The sequence below is a fragment of the Cebus imitator genome, unplaced genomic scaffold, assembly GCF_001604975.1.
Source record: "Cebus imitator isolate Cc_AM_T3 unplaced genomic scaffold, Cebus_imitator-1.0 Scaffold541, whole genome shotgun sequence".
NCBI lineage: Eukaryota > Metazoa > Chordata > Mammalia > Primates > Cebidae > Cebus > Cebus imitator.
In genome coordinates, this window is record NW_016107856.1 from 709,646 (window position 1) to 731,397 (window position 21,752).

General features: G+C 45.6%; 2 protein-coding genes and 4 non-coding genes across 15 annotated transcripts in view; 4 read left to right on the forward strand and 2 right to left on the reverse strand.

Moving 5' to 3' along the window:
* Positions 1 to 7,065, forward strand: part of FCGR2A (Fc fragment of IgG receptor IIa) — a 12,513-nt gene extending 5,448 nt beyond the window's left edge. For 3 of the 10 annotated variants that reach the window (XM_017515109.2, XM_017515108.2, XM_017515113.2), the window contains 3 exons: positions 3,543 to 3,580; positions 5,434 to 5,596; positions 6,448 to 7,065. In XM_017515109.2, the coding sequence (XP_017370598.1) occupies positions 3,543 to 3,580; positions 5,434 to 5,596; positions 6,448 to 6,578 (332 nt within the window). In that variant the 3' untranslated portion in view covers positions 6,579 to 7,065. Of the gene's footprint in view, positions 1 to 88; positions 209 to 1,372; positions 3,491 to 3,542; positions 3,581 to 5,433 lie in introns of those variants that run through there. The other 7 variants (XM_037733682.1, XM_037733681.1, XM_037733679.1 and 4 more) reach the window with 5 other exon arrangements.
* Positions 7,066 to 11,335: 4,270 nt separating this feature from the next.
* TRNAG-GCC lies at positions 11,336 to 11,406 on the reverse strand. Its single transcript has one exon. It is a non-coding gene; the product is annotated as a tRNA-Gly (tRNA).
* A 321-nt stretch (positions 11,407 to 11,727) lies between these two features.
* HSPA6 (heat shock protein family A (Hsp70) member 6) lies at positions 11,728 to 14,372 on the forward strand. The gene has a single exon (XM_017515107.2). It carries the CDS (start codon positions 12,110 to 12,112, stop codon positions 14,039 to 14,041), a length of 1,932 nt encoding a protein of 643 aa, XP_017370596.1. The 5' UTR covers positions 11,728 to 12,109; the 3' UTR covers positions 14,042 to 14,372.
* Positions 14,373 to 18,125: 3,753 nt separating this feature from the next.
* On the reverse strand, positions 18,126 to 18,208 carry TRNAL-CAG. The gene has a single exon. It is a non-coding gene; the product is annotated as a tRNA-Leu (tRNA).
* A 672-nt stretch (positions 18,209 to 18,880) lies between these two features.
* TRNAG-UCC lies at positions 18,881 to 18,952 on the forward strand. Its single transcript has one exon. It is a non-coding gene; the product is annotated as a tRNA-Gly (tRNA).
* A 966-nt stretch (positions 18,953 to 19,918) lies between these two features.
* TRNAD-GUC lies at positions 19,919 to 19,990 on the forward strand. The gene has a single exon. It is a non-coding gene; the product is annotated as a tRNA-Asp (tRNA).
* The last annotated feature ends 1,762 nt before the right edge of the window (positions 19,991 to 21,752 follow it).

Here is a 21,752-nt window from a genome sequence, read left to right on the forward strand (position 1 = left end):
TGGGTGACAAGCACTAGAGGAGGAGGAAGGTGGGACAAGGAGAGTACTGCCCATCCTAAGTACTCTCTGCCCGTCCTGTCTTCCCTAGTGCCCAGCATGAGCTCTCCGTTGATGGGGATCATTGCAGCTGTGGTCGCTGGGATTGCTGTAGTGGCCGTTGTTGCTGCTGTAGTGGCCTTGATCTACTGCAGGAAAAAGCGGATTTCAGGTTTGTAGCTCCTCCTGGTCCCTTTTGTTATCAGTTTCCACGTGTCCCAGGCCTTAAACCCAAACATTTCCAGAGTCCCTCTTTTTGGGCTAGATACACATTCAGATCTAGGCCCATGTTGTATTATAGCCACTCATTCATTTATCAGATCATTCATTTGACAAGACTTGAACAAACTGGCTTATGTGTCAGCCAACGTGTGAGACATGGTGGGTGATGCCAAGATGAAGTCCAGTCCCTGCTCTTGGGGAGTTCTCAGCATTGTTGAGGAAGACAGAAGTACAACTACGTCATTGTAATAAGATGGGATAAGAACAATGATAGGGACATGAAAAGCCTAGGATAGGAGTACAGAAGAGGCTTCATAGCCCAGCAAGTTGAAGAAGGTCTAGGGGGAGCAGCGTCGTGTGGTGATGGCGTGTGCACGTAGTGGGGCTGGACTGCCTGGTTCAAATCTAGTTCCACGGTGTACCAGCTGCATGACCCAGGTGAGCCTCTCCACCTCTCTGTGCCTCAGTTGTCTCATGTGGAAACTGGGGACACTAACAGGACTCACCTCACAGGATTGCCATGGGGATGAATGAGTGCCTGGCAGGCAGTAACAGCACACAAACAGGAGCTGCGGCCATTATGGAGGAGGTGGTGTGAGAGGGCAGCGCTTGGCTAGGAAGGAGGACTCTCTAGGCACGGGGCCAAGGCAGGGACTCAGGCTGGGTGCGGCTCATATGGGGGTCGAGGAGGGAGTAGAGAGGGTGCTGCAAGCTGCTGAGAAAGAGAAATAATCCCACTAACACCTCACAAAGCACTTCGCAATCGGTTCATAGCCAGGACCTCAGTTACTGATGATAAGTAAATACAAAGAAATAGAGAGAGACTGAGACACAGGGGTGTTTTTAAAAGGCAGAGCAAGCCTCAGACAGATGCCATACTATGGCCTTTCTCACACTCCTGGGTGTCCCCACGGATGAGCTGAATTCTGTCTCCGGACCAGCCCTTTTCCGGGTGGGAGCAGTCCCTGAGCAGGGGAGCTGGGGGTGGGAGGACAGGAGCATCTGCCGGAGGGAAGTCCTGAGCTGGTCCCATCTAATCCTGGCCTGGGTCATTGGTCCTGAGGACTCAGACCCCACCCCATAACCATACTAACCTCCTGTGTGCCCCTCCCAGCTCTCCCAGGAAACCCTGAGCGCAGGGAAATGGGAGAGACCCTCCCTGAGAAACCAGGTGAGTACAGCGTTGTCTCAGGGATTTGGTGATGCTTCACCAGGGCTGCTGGCTGGACTGGAGCCAGCAAGAAAGCGCTTGTGTGAGTTCAGCTGGGAGCCAGGGAGGGAGCAGCGGTGTGGGGGTGGCCGGGGCTCGAATCACTTGGTCAGCTCTGAGTCTAACTCCCGGGCCTGAGGAGGACCTCAGTGGAGATGAGAAGTGAAACATCAGTCCCAGATACAGAGGAGAGGGCTATGTCCAAATTTCTGGGGATATTCCAGAGCAGGAAATCAGAGATACTTTGGTCTTTCTGAGGAGCTTTGGCAGAGCTGGGAAAGGAGAGGGCTAGGGGCTATAGAGCTGAGACCAATCGGATGTGGGAGGCAGGAGTCTAAGGGGGAAAAGGAGGAGGCCTGAAAACCCTTCCATCTGCTGAGGAGTCTGCCTCTGTGGAAGGATGGGGCAGAGTGGCCAGGCTCAGCTCCCTGTGGAACACTAAGAGGGGATTTGGGCTTGAGAAAATTCTGGGGGACTAGGAGCACTAGTGGGCTCTAACCTACAGGCAAAGCTCGGTTCCGATGCCCACGCACTCAAGGTTGATTGAATTTTGGCCTGGTTCTGTCCCCCTCACACATTGGAGCCTTGAGCAAGATAGTCTCCCTGATGGGGTTCGGTCTCCTCACTGGGGATATGAGTGGGTGGCCGGGGTGACCTCTCAGCCCTTCTAGGTCTGACACTGTGAGAGCCAGGGGCTATCGAAGCCCTGGCCCAGGTGGGAGTGTGTAAAGGAACAGGAGGATGCCAGGCAACTTCCAGACTGTGGTTAAAGTCAGAGCACAAAGGACGCTGGGGCTTTCTCTGGGAGCCTCCAAGACAGTAGGAACAGGCAGAAAAAAGAGGCCCTGAAACACCCCAACTCAGATGGCTGGAGTATGACTCAGAGCAGAGCCAACAGATTTGAGAGCTTGAGCAAAATAGCACTCTTCCAGCTGTGCTTTCAGCAAGGTCACACGTTCGCTGGCCCGGCCCAGAGGGGATACCAGCCTGCGTTCACACCAGGGCCAAAGCAGATCTGGGAAAAAAAAGAAGTTCAAGCAACTGGATTAGTCGCCTTGATGTGCGGTTCTGTCTATACTGACAGAAGCATGTTTCACAAGGCATTTATGCAGCCAGGCAACGGGGCTGATGATTTCCCAAAAGACAGAGCTGGGTTGCTCGGATTTGGGGGGAATGTATTAGAATGGGAATTCAGAATGTGGTTTGCTGTAGAATTTGGAGCATGGCAGTAAAGACTCTCTGTGTTCAGGAAGTGAGAGAAGAGACTAGATGCATTGTCTCAGACACCTCCCAACTTCCTGAGAAATGTGGCTTTCAGATACCGAGGCTGCTTTTCACACTGGCTAAGTCAGTTTATGACAAAAACATGAGGCAATTAGGTATGTTTTGAACACTAACCAGAGAAAGCTCTTCCTTCCCTTCCTCCTTTCCTCCCTTCCTTCCTTCCTTGAGGCAATTAGGTGTGTTTTGAACACTAACCAGAGAAAGCCTTTTCCTTCTTTCCTTCCTTCCTTCCTTCCTTCCTTCCTTCCTTCCTTCCTTCCTTCCTTTCTTTTTCTCCCTCCCTCCCTCCTGTTTCTTTCTCGAACTCTCACTCTGTCTTCCTTTTTAATGTCATGGAATAGTATATTCTTCAAAGTTCCAACAAAGATGCACTACATTAGAACAATGTGGAAATGGCCCTCAGCCTTCTCTCCCTGATGTGGTCAGCAAAAATCTGGACTTTCCTTCACTCTGATGCTGAACACTCCTCCCCCACCCCTTCCCCAATATCTCAGATCCCCAAGCTGCCTGGTTTGCTTCTAGGAAAACTCAGAGCAATTCCCTGAAAAGAATGTGGCCCAAGTGACTGCTTCCCTCTGCCAGTGTGGCCTGTGGGGAAGGCTGTGGCTGGGCGATCCCAAGGGTGGATACATGAAGCCGTATTTACTTAGCCCTTGGCCTTACAGGACTGTGTCAAGGGGTTAGCAGTCCTCGTCTTGAGTCTAGTTATGGTTTTGCAGCCTCAGCATCAGCACGGGCAGGCCCTTTTCTATAGCACTGCCCGGGATAATCCTTTTCTTTTCCCCCACAGCCAGTTCCATTGGTCCTGTGAAGGCTGCCCAAATTGAGGTGAGTAATCCCAGCCACCTCCTTTTCCTCCCCCGCCATCCCTTCTCCCCTGTTTCCTCACTTTCTGCCTTTGTTAATGCAAAATTTAAACGGAGACTGGGCCTGAAAACTCCTGAGCAAACAAAACCACCCAGGCCTTAGAAATAGCCTTATCTTTGCTTAAACTGCAAACACAAGTGAAATTCAAGTTGGATTATAACCAAAAATAGGTACTACTTAGATTTATTTTTGTGAAAAAAACATTCACTTTTGGTAAAAATGGAAAATGAAAATATTTTTCACCAGAATAAAAACAATTATATTTTAGTAGAAAACTATTGTGCACCCATTGTCGAATTCTAGGCCTGTTCATTTTCTTTGAGGTTTTATTATCTCCCTATAAACTGGATTGACTCCTGAATTTTTTTTCAACTAAAAACTAAAACTGCCCTTTTCCGAAGCTCTGCAAACTGAAAGTGGTGTCTGTAAGCTTCAGAAAAATCACGACAACAGTGCACATATGGACAATCTCAATGCCTGCTGCTATATGGGTCACTGAGAAAGTTTACCAGAATATTTAATGATATAACCAGAGACATTCAAATTGCAAACCGGAAAATCACATCACATTGCAACTGCCATCTTCAGTACACCATTTAAACTTGCTTCAAATTCTCACCTAGAAATTGTTTCACCTAGCTGCCCTCTAAACTCAAAAACTAAGATCATAATTTGCTCCAAATATTAACTTCAGTTTTTTTTTTTTTTTGAGACGGAGTTTCACTCATGTTACCCAGGCTGGAGTGCAATGGCGCGATCTCGGCTCACCGCAACCTCCCCCTCCTGGGTTCAGGCAATTCTCCTGCCTCAGCCTCCTGAGTAGCTGGGATTACAGGCACGCGCCACCATGCCCAGCTAATTTTTTGTATTTTTAGTAGAGACGGGGTTTCACCATGTTGACCAGGATGGTCTCGATCTCTTGACCTCGTGTTCCACCCTCCTCAGCCTCCCAAAGTGCTGGGATTACAGGCTTGAGCCACCGCGCCCGGCCCTAACTTCAGTTTTTTAATAGACTAATACCCTGAATTCCTCTTAAGCAATACAATAGAAAATGAGCCAAGTTAGCGTCAACAACACCCTAAAATAGGAATTCTTGATACCTTCGCAGCTTAACAAGGAGGAGCTGGTGTTCCCACTGATGTCAAAAGAAATGCTTAAAAATCTCAATTGGCTTTATGGTGATTCTAGAACTGGGCAACACTTGCCTCCTTAAATTAGAATAAGGTTTCCAATGAGTTACAGCAGAGGAGGTTGGCCTCAAAGACAGAAAAAGGTCTGAAGAAAGCAGAAACAAAGAATTTAAAGTGGATTGGCTATTTTAAAGTTGGTTAAAGTTGCAAAAGAGAGCAATAGGGAAACAGAATAATAAATAACTGGTTGATTAACATCAGGTTACTTTTTTGTAAGGATTAAAACATGCCAATTGAAACTGGCCTGTTTGGGAAATTAGGTTGTTATCTCTCCTGATTTTTCTAAAGGCCAGATAACAATGTAGTTTCTGTTTAGTGACTTAAAACTTTAGCATGGGTGATTCCATTTTGATTTTTAATCTGTTCTGTTTGTGGCTAGTACAGGAGCTTAGTCCAAAACAATAGCCTCCTAAAGTTTAAAAGACTTTAAAGAACAAAGATGAGTTTTTCATCACCTAATATTAATTTATATTCATTAATTTATTCAGTTGGTTAAGTCTTAGCTCTCGAGAATCTTTGCTCAGAGGAATTTTTCAATCCTTGGCTATTATTCTCCTTATAGTTATTGTAGTTACCTCCCTGGTGCACTGAAGTCCCTTATGAGTTTTAAATGCTTTCCTGCAGGCACTTGGACATCAAACGATTGCCATCAGAGCGAGACAACATGAAGAAACCAACAATGATTATGAAACGGTTGATGGCGGCTACATGACTCTGAACCCTAGGGCACCTGCTGAAGACGATAAGAACCTCTACCTGACTCTTCCTTCCAACAACTATGTCAACAGTTATAACTGAAAGTAACATTGTGCCATGTGGTCACAGTCTCAGCTTGCTGAGTGGATAACAAAAAGAGGGGAACCGTTAAAGTAAAATTGAAATGGAGACTGGAAAAATTCCTGAGCAAACAAAACCACCTGGGCCTTAGAAATAGCTTTAACTTTGCTTAAACTACAAACATAAGCAAAATTCACTGGGGTCATACTAGAAGCGTAGTCAAAACTTAACTGTTTATGTTAGAAATAAGACAACCCCAGCCAATTATAAGCGCCTACTAAGATATAATTATGTGGCTAAGGACTTTTTAACAAGACACCCACCCCCCAAAAACAATTATGTAATTGAAAATCAATTAAATGTCTTTATTGTGTTTCCACATTTTCCCAATAAATACTTGCCTGTGACATTTTGCCACTGGAACACTAAACTTTTGGTTTGGGGTTGCCCAATTCATGAACTGCTTCTTACTCAAATTACTTTTTAAAAGTATATTGTTCCTCAAATTTTTACTTTAACATTTTTTTTTGAAACAGAGTTTTAATCTGTGGCCCAGGCTGGAGTGTGGTGGTGCTATCTTGGCTCACTGCAAACCCTGCCTCCCAAGTTTAAGTGATTCTCGTGCCTCAGCCTCCCAAGTAGCTGGGATTATAGGCGTGTGCCATCACGCCCAGCTAATTTTTGTATTTTTTTTTAAGTGGAGGTAGGGTTTTGCCATGTTGGCCAGGATGGTCTCAAACTTCTGGCCTCAAGTGATCTGCCCGCCTTGGCTTCCCAAAGTGCTGGGATGACCAGCATCAGCCACCATGCCTGGCCCCTTAAACATCATCTTTCCTATGCCCTCTCTGTGGACCCCTACAGCTGGTTTCTGCCTTTTCCAAGCTGAGAACAAAATCACCTATTCACTGTGTATACAGTCCGAAGCTCCAGAAGAAAAAACAGCTCAATTACCAGAACCATATAAAGTCTCCATTGTCTTGCCCTGGATTTGAGAAGAGAATTAGAGAGGCGAGGATTTGCTATTTCCTGGACTAAGTTCCCCTTGGGGAAGACGAGAGAGCATGCTGCAGTTCCAAAAGAGAACTCTTCCAGAGTCATCTGAGTCCCCGAAGCTCCGTGTCCTGAAAGCCACAGAAAAAATGGTCCCAGATGACTGACTGCACCTTCTGCGCCTCAGCCCTCTTGGTATCAAGAATCTTCTGTTTCACATCCACATAGCCAATACAATTAATCAAACCACTGTTGTTAACAGTGGTTTGTATAGATCGTAGCAACATGAGAAATGCTTATGTTACAGGTTACATGAGAACAATCATGTAAGTCTATATGATTTCAGAAATGTTAAAACAGACTAACCTCTAATAACAAATTGAAAGTGATTGTTTCAAGGTAATGGAATTATTAATGACCTATTTTCTTTCTTTATTTTTAAATAATGATCATATATTATTTTTGTAATAAAACATTATAACCACAACATTCTGTTTACCTTTTCAGGGCTGTATTGGTTGGGGTGTAGACTGAGCTATCTGGGGTCAGTTTCTTTTCATTGATGAAAATTTTGAGAAGGTAGTAATGGATAGGATGTGGGGGAGAGGAGAGATGGGGATTTGGAGTCTAGGGTGAGTGCCCCTCTTCTTGAAACTGAATACTCTTCTTCTAATGAACTTGTATTCTTATCTCCATGTCTTCTTCTCTCTTCTCCTATGGCAAGTAAAACGCTCACTTTGTTTTGCAATACAAGTTCTCAGAAAGGCAAACTTCAGATTGGCGGTCAGTGGAGATAGCTGACATGTCCTGCTCTGCTATTTTCCCAGTGAGGTTACCAGATGATGTAACCTTCTCAGAGAAGCCATTCTAGGCTGATTAAAAACACGACTGACAGTCTCCTTGACAGTTTGGTGAGTGCCCTTAAAAAGCCTTCCATTTTCCTGGGACACAACATCATTGTGCAAACTTTTTCTTGCATTTGAAATTTAGCAGCTTCCTCTGTTGGATAATTTATATTGATTTTTAAGGAGGCTATGGAGCTTCCACCCACCTTTTAGCTTCCAGACCCTATGAATTAGTCCTTTCTCACACTGCTATGAAGAAATACCTGAGACCGGGTAATTTATAAGGAAAACAGGGTTAAGTGACTCACAGTTCCTCATTGCTGGGGAGGCCTCAGGAAACTTACAATCATGGCAGAAGGCAAAGAAGAAGCAGGCAACTTCTTCACATGGTGGTTGGACGGAGTGAGTGCAAGCAGGGAAAGTGCTGGACGCTTATAAAACTATAAGCTCTTGTGAAACTCACTCACTATTATGAGAACAGCATGGGGAAAAACCACCCACATCATCCAATTGCTTCCGCCTGGCCCCACCTTTGACACATGGGGATTACAATTCAAGATGAGATTTTGGGTGGAGACACAGCCAAACCATATCACCCTAGACAGAGACTCCTCAAATACACAAAACCTTAATAGATCCTGCTTTTACATTAAAATGCACCCAGCAATCTGACTGCTTCTTGATATTCTACTCCCACCAGCCTGGTCCAAGCCACCATTATTTATTTCTCACTTGAATTACTGCAATAGCCTCCTGACTGGCCTCCCTGCAGTCACCCTTGACATCCTATAGTCTCTCCTCACCACAGCAGCTGTTGTGATCTTTTAAAATTATGTGTCATACTTGTCACTTCTTTTCTCAAAATCATATATTAATTAGCTTCCCTTTGCAACTGGAGTAAAGGCAAGAGCCTTTGCAATGTTCTACAAGATGCCACAGGACCTTGATGATCTTGCTCTTCACTCTCTCAGACCTCATCTCCTACTGCTTTTCCTTGCTTGCTTTGGGTCACTGTTGCTCTTCCTTGAACATGCCAATTATACTTCTGCCCAGAGCCTATTTCATTTCCTATTTCAGGAATGTTCTTTCTCACAGACCCACATCATGCCTCATTATGTCCTATAGGTCTTTACTCACATGTCACCTTATCAGTGAGGTCTCCTTGATCATTTAGTATAACCCATCTCCCCTTCCATACACCTAATGTCCCTTTCCTGCTTTATTTTTCTCCATTGTATTATTAATATATGTTTACCTGTTTGTTTTGTGTCTGACTTCCCCGCTCCTCTCATTAGAATGTGAGCTCCAGGAGAAGCCTTTGTCTGTTTTATTCATTACCACATACTCAGAACCCAGGTTAGTGTCTGGTGCCTGATAAAGCACTTAGTAAATATGTGCAGAATGAATAAATTCCTCGATGTTTGAAATCAGAGACTTTTAAACTGGGAACTCCTTAGAAACAATATAGCCCAATCTCTTCATTTTAAAATTGAGGAAGCTGTGGCCCAGACATGTGAAATTACTTGTTCAAGGACATACAGGTAGTGGATGTCACTGACCTTTATATACATACAGTTTGGCTTATACTATAAATTTAGTTCTACAGTGAAATTGTTTGGCTGTGTCTCCACCCAAATCTCATCTTGAATTCCTATGTGTTGTGGGAGGGACCCAGTGGAAGGTAACTGAATCACGGGGCAGATGTTTCCCATGCTGTTCTTGCGATAGTGAATAAGTCTCATGAGATCTCATGGTTTTAAAAAGGGGAGTTTCCCTGCACAAGCTCTCTCTTCTCTTGTTTGCCACCATGTGAGACATGACTTTCACTTTCACCATGATTGTGAGGCCTTCCCAGCCACGTAGAACTGTAAGTCCATTAAATCTCTTTCTTTTTGTAAATTGCCCAGTCTCGGGTATGTCTTTATTTGTAGTGTGAGAACAGACTAATATACAGCTTGCTTTTTTTTGTACTCAATATTGAGTTGTGAGCATTGCATCACTTTATAATGTCTATTTAAGTTATTACTTTAAGGTTGGTTCTACTTTTAAAGCTATTCAAACTAAGCTACTAAACATAAGTGGATATATTTAAGTGTATGTATGAAACTTTTACCAGGCCAGCTTCGGTGGCTCATGCCTGTAATCCCAGAGCTTTGGAGGGTGGAGGTGGGATTGATTGAGATCAGGAGTTCAAAGCTGCAGTGAACTGTGATTGCACCACTGTACTCCAGACTAGGGGACAGAGTGAACCAGAAAAAATAAAATAAAATGAAACAAACAAAAAACTCCAACAATCCTTCAGTGGCTCTTTTGTTTTAAGGAAAACAAACAGAACCAAACTGTACTGCATGCATAAGTTCGCCATGCTATGTTTGAACCTCTCTGAAGAGACCAATTAAAAAGCAGTGAATTACATTGGAAGCATGCCTGTATGATGCCATGGTAACATTCATAGGCTGCATTAGGGCTATAACCGTAACCCTTGGGGGTGAGTGGGTAAGTGCGGTTTTGAGGTGGCTGGGGGCTGGAAGAGAAGGTTGGAGGAACCCACATTAAGGCAGTCCCTGAACAAGCCAGGGCACAGATCCCCAGGCCGGGTCAACTTTTCCCTGCTGAGGTGAAGACCCATCTCTTGCAGGCTGTTGGCAAACATCTTGACTCTGGCATCCAGGTGTGGCCAACTTTGACCCTGACAGTGAGTGAATTTAAATCTGACAGTTTCTTTCCCTCCTGGAGTTATGAAATCGGTTACTCCTTTTTGAGGACGGTTTGATTTTCCACTGTGGAAGTCATCTATTGCACGTTTCTTCAAACATTCCTTTTTTTCCTGGACTGTTCACCTTACCAGTACCGCTGATCTCTCAAGCAGCAAACTCTACCAGCTGTCACTGGTGCTCTTGGAGAGAGGACTGACCAAGAACCCCAGCCCAGGAACAGCACTAACCTCTACTTCTGGATGCCTGCCTCCCTCTAAAAAGGTCCCTGGAACCTCCTAGTGGGTTCTAACCTGTCAAAGGAAAAAACAGCCACCTATGGAGTAAGGGTTTTTAGTTTCTTGTTTTACAAATGGAAGTTTCCTTTGAATCAAGCAAGTAATGTTAAGTAAAAGCCAATTTTTAAGTTTCTCTAATACATTCCTAAATTATAACACCAAAATATACCACATACTCTCCAGCTGCCAACCATTACAGTTGCCATCCTTGCTACTATAGTGGTGAGGATCTCTGCCTATCATGTGGGAGAGAGGGGCTTGATTCCCCGACGGGGAGGTGACGGAAAATTCTTTGAGGATTTTTCAGGCTTCAGAAGTCTCAGAAATATCTCCTTGTTTTGGCTTTCAGTAGAAATCCGAACACCAGAAGATCTGAATGAAATGTTCTGGATTAAAGTGGGAAACAGCCTCAATTCACAAAGTCACAGGCTTGATGGAAAACAGTGTGACATTACTGCCCAGTGAACCCATGGCGTCCTCCAGCCTTTAGGATGTAGGTTGGACTGGGGCCTGTAGTAGTAGTTTACTCTCCAGCTGAGTCCTGGTCTCCAGCTTGTAACCCACTTTAGGCCATAGAGAAAAACGCACACTGTGCCTCTCCACCAGGCCTCTAGAGAGGAGGCTCCTCGGGGATACAAATGCTGGGGAGAACACGAGGGACATCTGCGTTCACCTTACCCGGGTGCTGCGTTCTCCCTTGGACCGAGCGGCGAGGTCTCTCCCGTCCTAGGGCTACAGCGATGTCACGTCTCCTCTGAGGAAAGTGGTGAAAGGAGACAGAACAAAACTGGAAGGACCTAAAGTCTTCGGCCACCTGGTTTCATTTACTCAAGAGTCATTAATCCAAGATTGGAGAAAGAACTGAAGTTAATTGGAAAGGTTAAGCAAAAGACTTGAAATTAATCGGAAAAAATGTTAGACGTGCATTGGCCGGGAATCGAACCCGGGCCTCCCGCGTGGCAGGCGAGAATTCTACCACTGAACCACCAATGCCACCTGTGTAACGTCGTTTGCACTATTATCCTTAAGGCTTATCATCTCTGGCCACTCAAGCAATCAATCCGCTTAAATCGCGATTTCGAAAATATTTTGTTCACAATACAACTGTTTTAAGGTACATGTGTATATATCTGCTATACCTGTCTTCGCACGGTAACGTGTTTTCGGCCCTCCTGAGCCTCCGGACTCGCAGCGGCCCTCCAAGGCAGCCCGCGGGCCTGTGCGCCGCGGGGATCCGACCTCCCAGCCCCGGAGAGACCTTCCTCTCAAGCTGGTGCCTTTGCGGCCTCTGCCACAGCCGCGCGTCCTCAGCGCCCGCCGGGAGGAGCTGGCACCTTCCCCGCGTTTCTTTCCGCAGCCATGAGTCAGAGGCGGGCGGGGCTGGGGTAGCAGCTCAGCCCCGGGCCTCGCGACCCGATCCGCCCGAACCTTCTCCCGGCGTCAGCGCGGCGCCGTCCCGCTGCGTCAGCCCGGGCGGGCGGGAGGCTCTCGGCCGGCCGGGAAGCTGCGGGAAGGTTCGCGGCGGCGCAGGCGGGAGGAGGCGCAAGCGGATAAAAAGCCCGTGGAAGCGAAGCCGAGCAGATCCGAGCCGGGTTGGCTGGAGAGAAATCGCGGGGAGCGCCCGGAGCGCAGCGCCCTTCGACTGCTGAGCTGCGGCAGCCTCGACGGCCTTGAGCATCCACGAGAGGCTTCAGCCATGCAGGCCCCACGGGAGCTGGCGGTGGGCATCGACCTGGGCACCACCTACTCGTGCGTGGGCGTGTTCCAGCAGGGCCGCGTGGAGATCCTGGCCAACGACCAGGGCAACCGCACCACGCCCAGCTACGTGGCCTTCACCGACACCGAGCGGCTGGTCGGGGACGCAGCCAAGAGCCAGGCGGCGCTGAACCCGCACAACACGGTGTTCGACGCCAAGCGGCTGATCGGGCGCAAGTTCGCGGACGCCACGGTGCAGGCGGACATGAAGCACTGGCCCTTCCAGGTGGTGAGCGAGGGCTGCAAGCCCAAGGTGCGCGTGTCCTACCGCGGGGAGGACAAGGCGTTCTACCCCGAGGAGATCTCGTCCATGGTGCTGAGCAAGATGAAGGAGACGGCCGAGGCGTACCTGGGCCAGCCCGTGAAGCACGCTGTGATCACCGTGCCCGCCTACTTCAATGACTCGCAGCGCCAGGCCACCAAGGACGCGGGCGCCATCGCGGGGCTCAACGTGCTGCGGATCATCAACGAGCCCACGGCTGCCGCCATCGCCTACGGGCTGGACCGGCGCGGCGCGGGAGAGCGCAACGTGCTCATTTTTGACCTGGGTGGGGGCACCTTCGACGTGTCCGTTCTCTCCATTGACGCCGGTGTCTTTGAGGTGAAAGCCACTGCTGGAGACACCCACCTGGGTGGAGAGGACTTCGACAACCGGCTGGTGAACCACTTCGTGGAAGAATTCCGGCGGAAGCATCGGAAGGACCTGAGCGGGAACAAGCGGGCCCTGCGCAGGCTGCGCACAGCCTGTGAGCGCGCCAAGCGCACCCTGTCCTCCAGCACCCAGGCCACCCTGGAGATTGACTCCCTGTTCGAGGGCGTGGACTTCTACACTTCCATCACTCGTGCCCGATTTGAGGAACTGTGCTCAGACCTCTTCCGCAGCACTCTGGAGCCGGTGGAGAAGGCCCTGCGGGATGCCAAGCTGGACAAGGCCCAGATCCATGACGTCGTCCTGGTGAGAGGCTCCACTCGCATCCCCAGGGTGCAGAAGTTGCTGCAGGACTTCTTCAACGGCAAGGAGCTGAACAAGAGCATCAACCCTGATGAGGCTGTGGCCTATGGAGCCGCTGTGCAGGCGGCCGTGTTGATGGGGGACAAGTGTGAGAAAGTGCAGGATCTTCTGCTGCTGGATGTGGCTCCCCTGTCTCTAGGGCTGGAGACAGCAGGTGGGGTGATGACTACGCTTATCCAGAGGAATGCCACTATCCCCACCAAGCAGACCCAGACTTTCACCACCTACTACGACAACCAGCCTGGGGTCTTCATCCAGGTGTATGAGGGTGAGAGGGCCATGACCAAGGACAACAACCTGCTGGGACGCTTTGAACTCAGTGGCATCCCTCCTGCCCCACGTGGAGTCCCCCAGATAGAGGTGACCTTTGACATTGATGCTAATGGCATCCTGAGCGTGACAGCCACTGACAGGAGCACAGGTAAGGCTAACAAGATCACCATCACCAATGACAAGGGCCGGCTGAGCAAGGAGGAGGTGGAGAGGATGGTTCGTGAGGCCGAGCAATACAAGGCTGAGGATGAGGCCCAGAGGGACAGAGTGGCTGCCAAAAACTCGTTGGAGGCCCATGTCTTCCATGTGAAAGGTTCTTTGCAAGAGGAAAGCCTTAGGGACAAGATTCCCAAAGAGGACAGGCGCAAAGTGCAAGACAAGTGTCAGGAAGTCCTTGCCTGGCTGGAGCACAACCAGCTGGCAGAGAAGGAGGAGTATGAGCATCAGAAGAGGGAGCTGGAGCACATCTGTCGCCCCGTCTTCTCCAGGCTCTATGGGGGGCCTGGTGTCCCTGGGGGCAGCAGTTGTGGCGCTCAAGCCCGCCAGGGGGTCCCCAGCACCGGCCCCATCATTGAGGAGGTTGATTGAATGGCCCTTTGTGATAAGTCAGCTGTGACTGTAAGGGCTATGCTGTGGGCCTTCTAGACTGTTTCTATGATCCTGCCCTTCAGACATGAAGGGCTGGAGAGTCTTCCCCGCAAAGCTAGAGCTTTCTTTTCAGGATGTTTCATAACTGAAGTCTTTTGACTTTTTGGTGAGAGAGGGATTCATCCTCTTCTGCTTCAAAGTAAAAGTCGTTAATTTATTAACATTTGTGTGGCACTTTAACATTGCTTTCGCCTATATTTTGTGTATTTTGTTACTTGCATGTATGAATTTTGTTATGTGAAATATAGACCTAAATAAACTTTTTAAACTCCTTCTTGCCTTTGATTCCAACCAATCAAAGTACACAAGTACACAAAGGGACTAGGCTTTCAGAAGCAGAAAATGTTGGGGTGGGTGCTGAAAGAGGAAAGTGAAGAATATTCCTGAGGCCGTGTACATGATTTCTATAGGGGAAAGCAGGATTTGGAGAAGAGTTTGAGGCCAACACATTGGAACAGTACGGAAGAGTGAGCGCTGATAAAGAGGAGAGGATTGAGACTTACAATGCAGCAAGAGAGAGGGAGAGATGTGGAATTGGAAAAGCAGAGAATGAGGAGAAACTTAAGTACTGGCAAGGTTTCCATGTGTGATCCTATGATACAAATTCTATATTTTTATCATAGAAGCCTGGTTTGTTTGTCAGCCTAGGTGTTTTAATAAAACTAACAAATAGTTTACATGCTTATTAGCTCTTTCTAATCATGTCACTTTATCCACTGTTCTTTTAGAGAAAAGACCCTGAGTCCTGGACTCTGGAGGATGGTATATGTCAGAGGAAGTAGGTCTGGTGGTACGATTAAAGTTACTATTGACTTTATCTATGTCAGAGAAATAGTATGACCCCATCTGGTTTCTGCCTATGGGTCCTAGGATAATAATAACAATAACAGCAACAGTGTAGCGTAATGAGGATGTTGGAACAAGACTCTATAGATTTTCAGCCCTGCCACTTTATATACTATGCAAATTAAACTCTCCAAGCCTCAGTTTCCCCTTCCCTGCAGTGGGGATGATGATGATAACAGTACCAACCTCCCGATTGTTGTGAGGGTTCAATTAATTAATATATGTAAGAGGCAAAGAAGAATGTCAGACATATAATATCAACAAACATTGGCAATTCCTACTAGTTGTTAGTTGAGTATCAACTATGTACCAGGTACTTGATATACACAATCTAACAAACTTCACAGCAGCATAATGGAATACTATCTTCTTTTTGAAGATGAAGATTATGAGGTTCAAAGAGATTAAACAATTTATTCAAGGACACATAGCTATTAAGTGGGGACAGTGGAAAGGAGGGCTGGAATGAAGAACCCTGTCCTGCTGATTCTAGAGCCTGAGCATGCCACCTTATAAATAACTTCACATAACTCCACTTATTACCACCTTACATAACTCCACCTTATGTAAGTCCACTTATTACCAGAACTTCCCTTAGATATTTTGAAATTGGGCTGGTCGCGATGGCTCAGGCCTGCAATCCCAGCACTTCGGGAGGCCGAGATGGGTGGATCACGAAGTTCAAGACTTCGTAAGGAGTTCAAGACCAGCCTGGCCAAGATGGTGAAACCCCATCTCTATTAAAATATATGTATATAAGATATTTCCCTTTGGAATACAGTTGGATGCTGAGCCCCGTGGAAAAAAGTGTACATTTTATTGCATATCTACGTTATTCATTTAGTGATCAGTTGTGTGTTTTTTATAGCAAGTGACTGAACCTGGGAAATATCCTTAGTCACAAGTTTACTGCCAGTTGAGTCAATGACAATATAAAAGCAAGGATATTTGCCTTTGCTTTGTTGGTGTAAACAACATAATCAAAAGGATAAATTTGTGTTAGTTAGTTCCCAATCAATCCAGTCCATAGTATATTTGCCCTATGCACAGTGGGAAACTTATTTATCTCAGAAATTATGGGAGAGCTTGGCTAGAACAATGCTACGTTATACATCATATTTCTTAGGTTGATTTTTTTTTTTTTGAGACAGAGTTTCGCTCTTGTTACCCAGGCTGGAGTGCAATGGCATGACCTCGGCTCGCCGCAACCTCCGCCTCCTGGGTTCAGGCAATTCTCCTGCCTCAGCCTCCTGAGTAGCTGGGATTACAGGCACACGCCACCATGCCCAGCTAATTTTTTGTATTTTTAGTAGAGACGGGGTTTCACCATGTTGACCAGGATGGTCTTGATCTATTGACCTTGTGATCCACTCGCCTCGGCCTCCCAAAGTGCTGGGATTACAGGCGTGAGCCACCGCGCCCAGCCTTCTTAGGTTGATTTTTTAAAGATGGAGAGAAGGTTAGCCTAATAACACACTTGTCCTTGGCTGTTATTTCACATTTTTAACCACCCTCTTTTCCTGGCCCTGGCCCAAGTTTTATGCAATCTGGCTTCACATGAAAGAAACCTGCACACAGCACACACACACACACACACACACACACACACACACACACACACAGAGAGAGAGAGAGAGAGAGAGAGAGAGAGAGAGAGACGCATATACCCTCCATTACATTCTCCCTTTCCTGAATCTCCTCCCAGCTGCCGACACTGACACCCTCAACCTGTTTGTACTTCTCAAGAGGATTGATGGTAATCACTTTTATATAGTTTCTTAGCGTTTTGATAGCATGCCTCTTTCCCTTTTTAAAAAACCCAACACAGAATATAAAAAGAAAGGTTTTTATCATATTTAGTTGTGGCATCTCAGATCCTCCCACTTGAGTGCAATCTATTTTTCTATAGAGAGATTTAAACAAACTTCACTTACTTTTAAATGGCTGTTGATCATTTTGTTTTAGTTTCTCTAGGGACTGTTTCTTGTATACTAGGCATCTAAAAATCCTTATGTTGTACATAGTCTTAGTTTGATTATTGTAATCACAACGATATCACCTAGTTCCAAAACCTGGAACAAAGTAAATCAGAACACATGCCCATTATTAAAAAATCGATTCTTGGTACAAGCAGTTTCTTGACCCATTCCCAGGTTCTACTCCTCACAGGCAACCACTTTCAAGTTGTTGGTTTTTTAAAATAATTTTTAATTTTGCAATAATTTGAGATGAAGAGATGTGTTGCAAAGATACCATATAAAGTTACTCTATATCCTTCCTGCTTCCCCTAATGTTAAAATCTTATGTAACCATGATATACTAATCAAACCTAAGAAATTGGCGTTGGTATAATATGAATAACGAACTGTAAATAACTAACTGTAAATTTTATTCAGATTTTATTTTATTATTATTATTTTTTGAGACAGGGTCTCACTCTGTACCCCAGGCTGGAGTGCAGTGGCACGATCTCGGCTCACTGCAACCTCTGCCTCCTGGGCTCTTCGCCTCAGGCTCCTGAATAGCCGGGACTACCGGAGCGAGCCCCGGGTACTTGGGAGGCTGAGGCACGAGAACCGCGTGAACCCGGAAGACAGAGGCTGCAGTGAGCCGAGATCGCACCACTGCACTCCAGCCTGGGGTACAGAGTGAGACCCTGTCTCAAAAAAAAAGGTGGGGGGCAAGGCGGTGGAGAATCTGATCCTTACCAAAGTTTGACACCACTGCACTAGCGTTAAAAAAACTCAGACTAAGTACTGTACGGCAAATTAAAAGATCCTGAGTTGAGTGATTTCTCTTGTTTAGTCAAAGGAGATGGTATCTGCCTGCCTTAGTGTGCTTGACACACAGAAAGGGCTCAACACATTGTTGTCGAATAAAGGAATGAATACCTTGACACTGGGAAGCTGGAGTCCAAAGTTTAACAACAACAAAAAATGCCAGTTAAGGATAAATCTTAGTCCCAAGTGCTCCCTGACTTCATAAACCCAGACTCCAGCCTACAATACAGAAAAAATAGATTTAGTACAAGTGCAGAGAAGCACAAATAATTTTCGTAAATTTAGATAAGCAGGATAAAACGCAGTGTCGATCGATTGAATATTTCTTCTCTACGAATTCAAACATAGTTGCTGGTTGATTCAAATCAGGAAGAAAAATAAGAACGTAAAATACATATTGTCAGAAGTGGGATTCGAACCCACGCCTCCAGGGGAGACTGCGACCTGAACGCAGCGCCTTAGACCGCTCGGCCATCCTGACACACGACAAAATGGCTTTTCTAATTTCCTCTAATTTTATCATACACTGACGGTGCAGGATGTCAGGTGATAATAAAGTGTCTATTAATTGTTTCAGATAAAACTCTCTCTCTGAATCCTATTGCAAAGCGGGAAAAATAAAACAGTACCCGACAGCTCTTTCCTCTTTCCTACTTACTTCCTCACTATCCAAACTAAACCTTAAGGCTCCATTTTCCCTGGCAACTCTTCGAGGTTGAGGGGTCAAGCTAAGTCAAGCTAGATCCTGTGTCGACCCGTCTCCCTCAGATCCTCCGCACCAATCGCCATTGCTGAATCCGACACCCGGCAGATCCAGTGCGGAGTCTCGAGGAGCTGCGGACCTGGGAGCGCCGGGACGTAAGGAGAGCGAGTGTGAGAGAAACGGCGGAGGAAAATCCCCTGGTGGTGCTTAACTCCGGCTTTCTCTCTGGCCTGTAAGCCAGCCCCGCCCTCTGGCTCCGGGAGTCAACGGCTTCCGCGTTCACAGGCCCCCGCCATTTGCGGGCGGGGCCGACTCAAAGGAATCGTTCTCATCGAGTGAGGGCTTTGCGTGCTTATCTCTATCGTAAACAGAAGACACTAACTGAAACTGCCGGGAGAGGCACGCGCTTTGCTTCTCTCATATATAGATTTTTAAAGTGGTCCTTCGGCAGCGTTGGTGGTATAGTGGTGAGCATAGCTGCCTTCCAAGCAGTTGACCCGGGTTCGATTCCCGGCCAACGCAATACTCATTTTCTTCTACGGGAAGCCTTTCAGAGAGGGAGCTGCAGCGTGCGCTGTACTCGTTTTAGGCCTCAACAAACTGCAGCAATTCCTCACTGTCTGTACTCGCTTTCTATCTTTCCCCTGGCCTCTTTGTAAACCTAGGGTTTTTTTTTTTTTTTTTTTTTTTTTTTTTTTTTTTTTTTTTTTTTTTTTTTTTTGACGGGATTAGATTCTGATGCTTCTTTCCTCCTTTCCTTCCTTTGTAAACTTTCAACTCTTGAGGAATCTTTGGGATCATTTGAATCCTGGGATGAGTCTTAGCCTCAGAAAGGAGCTCTTGAAGTGTCTTTACCCGCGGGGTTCACACGGTAGCCACGAACTATTGAGCACTTTACTTGGCTAGTTTCTCTAAGAAACTGCATTTTCAAATTTAGTTTTAATAAATCAATTGAAAAAAATAAAATTAATAAATAAGTGGAACATTTTAAATGGGTACTTAATAATTCAACGATTGGAGAAGGTTTCAGAGCATTTGGAACAACTTACCTATTGAAACTACTTTTTCAATTGCAAATTTTATGAAATCTAAAAACAGATTTTTTTTTCCGATGAGAATTTCCTTTCCTAGTTGAAATGTGCTGTCTTTAAGTGTAAAATAAATACATAGCAATTTTGAAGACTAGGTAAGAAAAAAATATAACCAATTCATATTTTTATATTGATTACACGTAATATTTTGCATATATTGGGTTAAAGAATAAGATTTGTTATTAAAATTGTCACCTCTTTATTTTTACTTTTTAATATGACTATTAGAAAATTAAAAATTACATGTGGGACTCAAATTATGTTTCTATTGCAGTGTGTGAGTCAGGAGAACAAAAGCATAACTTTGCTAACAGCCAGCAACTTTTGCTCAAAGTATGCTGGTAGCTTAGAAATACCTTTTTCTAAAAGAAAACTTTCAGAAATTTGTTTCCAGCTGTCCTCGTTAGTATAGTGGTGAGTATCCCCGCCTGTCACGCGGGAGACCGGGGTTCGATTCCCCGACGGGGAGACTGAAAGACTTTTTTTTCTTCTGTCTCTTCCAGTCAAGTAAAAAAAAAAAAAAAAAAAATAGTCACCAGTGCTTAAAAATCCAATTAAAATCATTAACATATTAAAAAGAAACACCAACTCCAGTCCCAATTAGCTACAATCCCTTTTTAATAAATTCCAGTCTTGATTTTAAACCTAGTTAGCTCCTAAAACTTCTTTTTCTTAGATGGCTTGTGTTAATGTTTAGGCCTTACATACTCAATGCTGTCACCCAAATGTTTCCTCTCGCCTAAAGGCTATCAAGCTCCAAATGGTAATGCAATAAAACCACGCATAAATACGCCTTTCTTCCAAAAACCCTTCAACCTGCCCCCCCGCAAAACGTTAGCTGCTGTTCCCCACACGACAAAAAATAGTCAAAAAAATCAACACCCAATCTCCCTAACAGCAGTTAGTGTCCCCACTCCTAAGGGGGACTGAAAGGAGTTAGTTAGCAAGGAAAGGGTCTCTGGAGAGCCTCCCTCCAGCCCATGGATCAGTGCCGCCTTCTCACACAACAAAAAGGCAGCCTGGGAAAAAGTCAAGCTTCAAATAAGGGAACAAAGCCTGGCACAGAAATTCCTTTGTCCTTTGTATAGTCCTCCGGCTCTCAGGAAAAAGCTTCTTTTTTCCTAGGCAGAGGCACAGTAAGCTCCAGTGGGTTCCAGTAAGCACTTTCCTTTCCTTTTTTAAAACTGTTAAGTCCACCCTCTATAAATCATCACTCAGTCCCTCACTGGTCCTGGCCTAAGGTCCAGGCCAAGCTTTCACTTCAGCTCTTAATAGGTCTAGGGCCAAGCCCAGTAGCCACTATGAATCATCACTTCAGCCCCTAATTAGTTCCCGGCCAAGGTCCTAGGCCAAGGCCAGGAGGCAAGCTTTCTCAGTAGTCTGGGGCCAAGGTCCCAGGCCAAGCTAAATCAGACATTCTTCAAAGCAGCCCACAAACTAAGCACATTCTTTCCCCTTTCCAGACAACCTCTAAAATGGCCTCATAGTAAGCAACTCATTCGGGCCTCCCTCTCTGCTGGCAAAAAGCTCAGACGTACTACAGTGAGAATTTGATTTGCAACTGAGTTACAAGGGAGAGAGGCAGGGATTCAACTGCCTGGAAATCAAACTCCTTTGATTATTTCCCAAAAAACTGATAGTCATTAGAGGACTTACAGTGTCAATAAGTTGAAACTTTTTCCTAACATCCTGTTTATGATACTGAGTTGTTTGTCATTGGATGAACTGACAGCAATTGTATTCACAAATTTTCTAACTTTTAAAATATTGTCTGAAGGTTTCTGTATCTGTTATCTTCTATTATACGAAAGTCATTTATTGGAATGACATTTATAATTAGATTGATCCTAACCATTCAGGCTGGATGAGGCAACACAGTGTGATGATTAAGTCCTTGGGCTCTGTTGTGCTTCCTGTGGTTGAAACTTGGCTCTCTTTATTTCAATTTCCTCCTCGGTAAAAGAGGATAACGATGATAATTTTAATTTTCAAATGGATTAATATATAAACATATATTACAAACATAGAAACATTGCCAGGATGGTCCATGGCAATGAGCAACCATTAATTACTCTTTTTATTGCTAAAATGAATGTTGTTAATGCCTATAGTGGGATATGTTTGAGATTTTAAAAAGTCTTATTCCATCAAATGGAGGTGAAATTCAACAGGGATGGGAAGAAGGGACATCTGCACCTCAGCCACCATTTAGCTCCAAACCTCCCTTATGC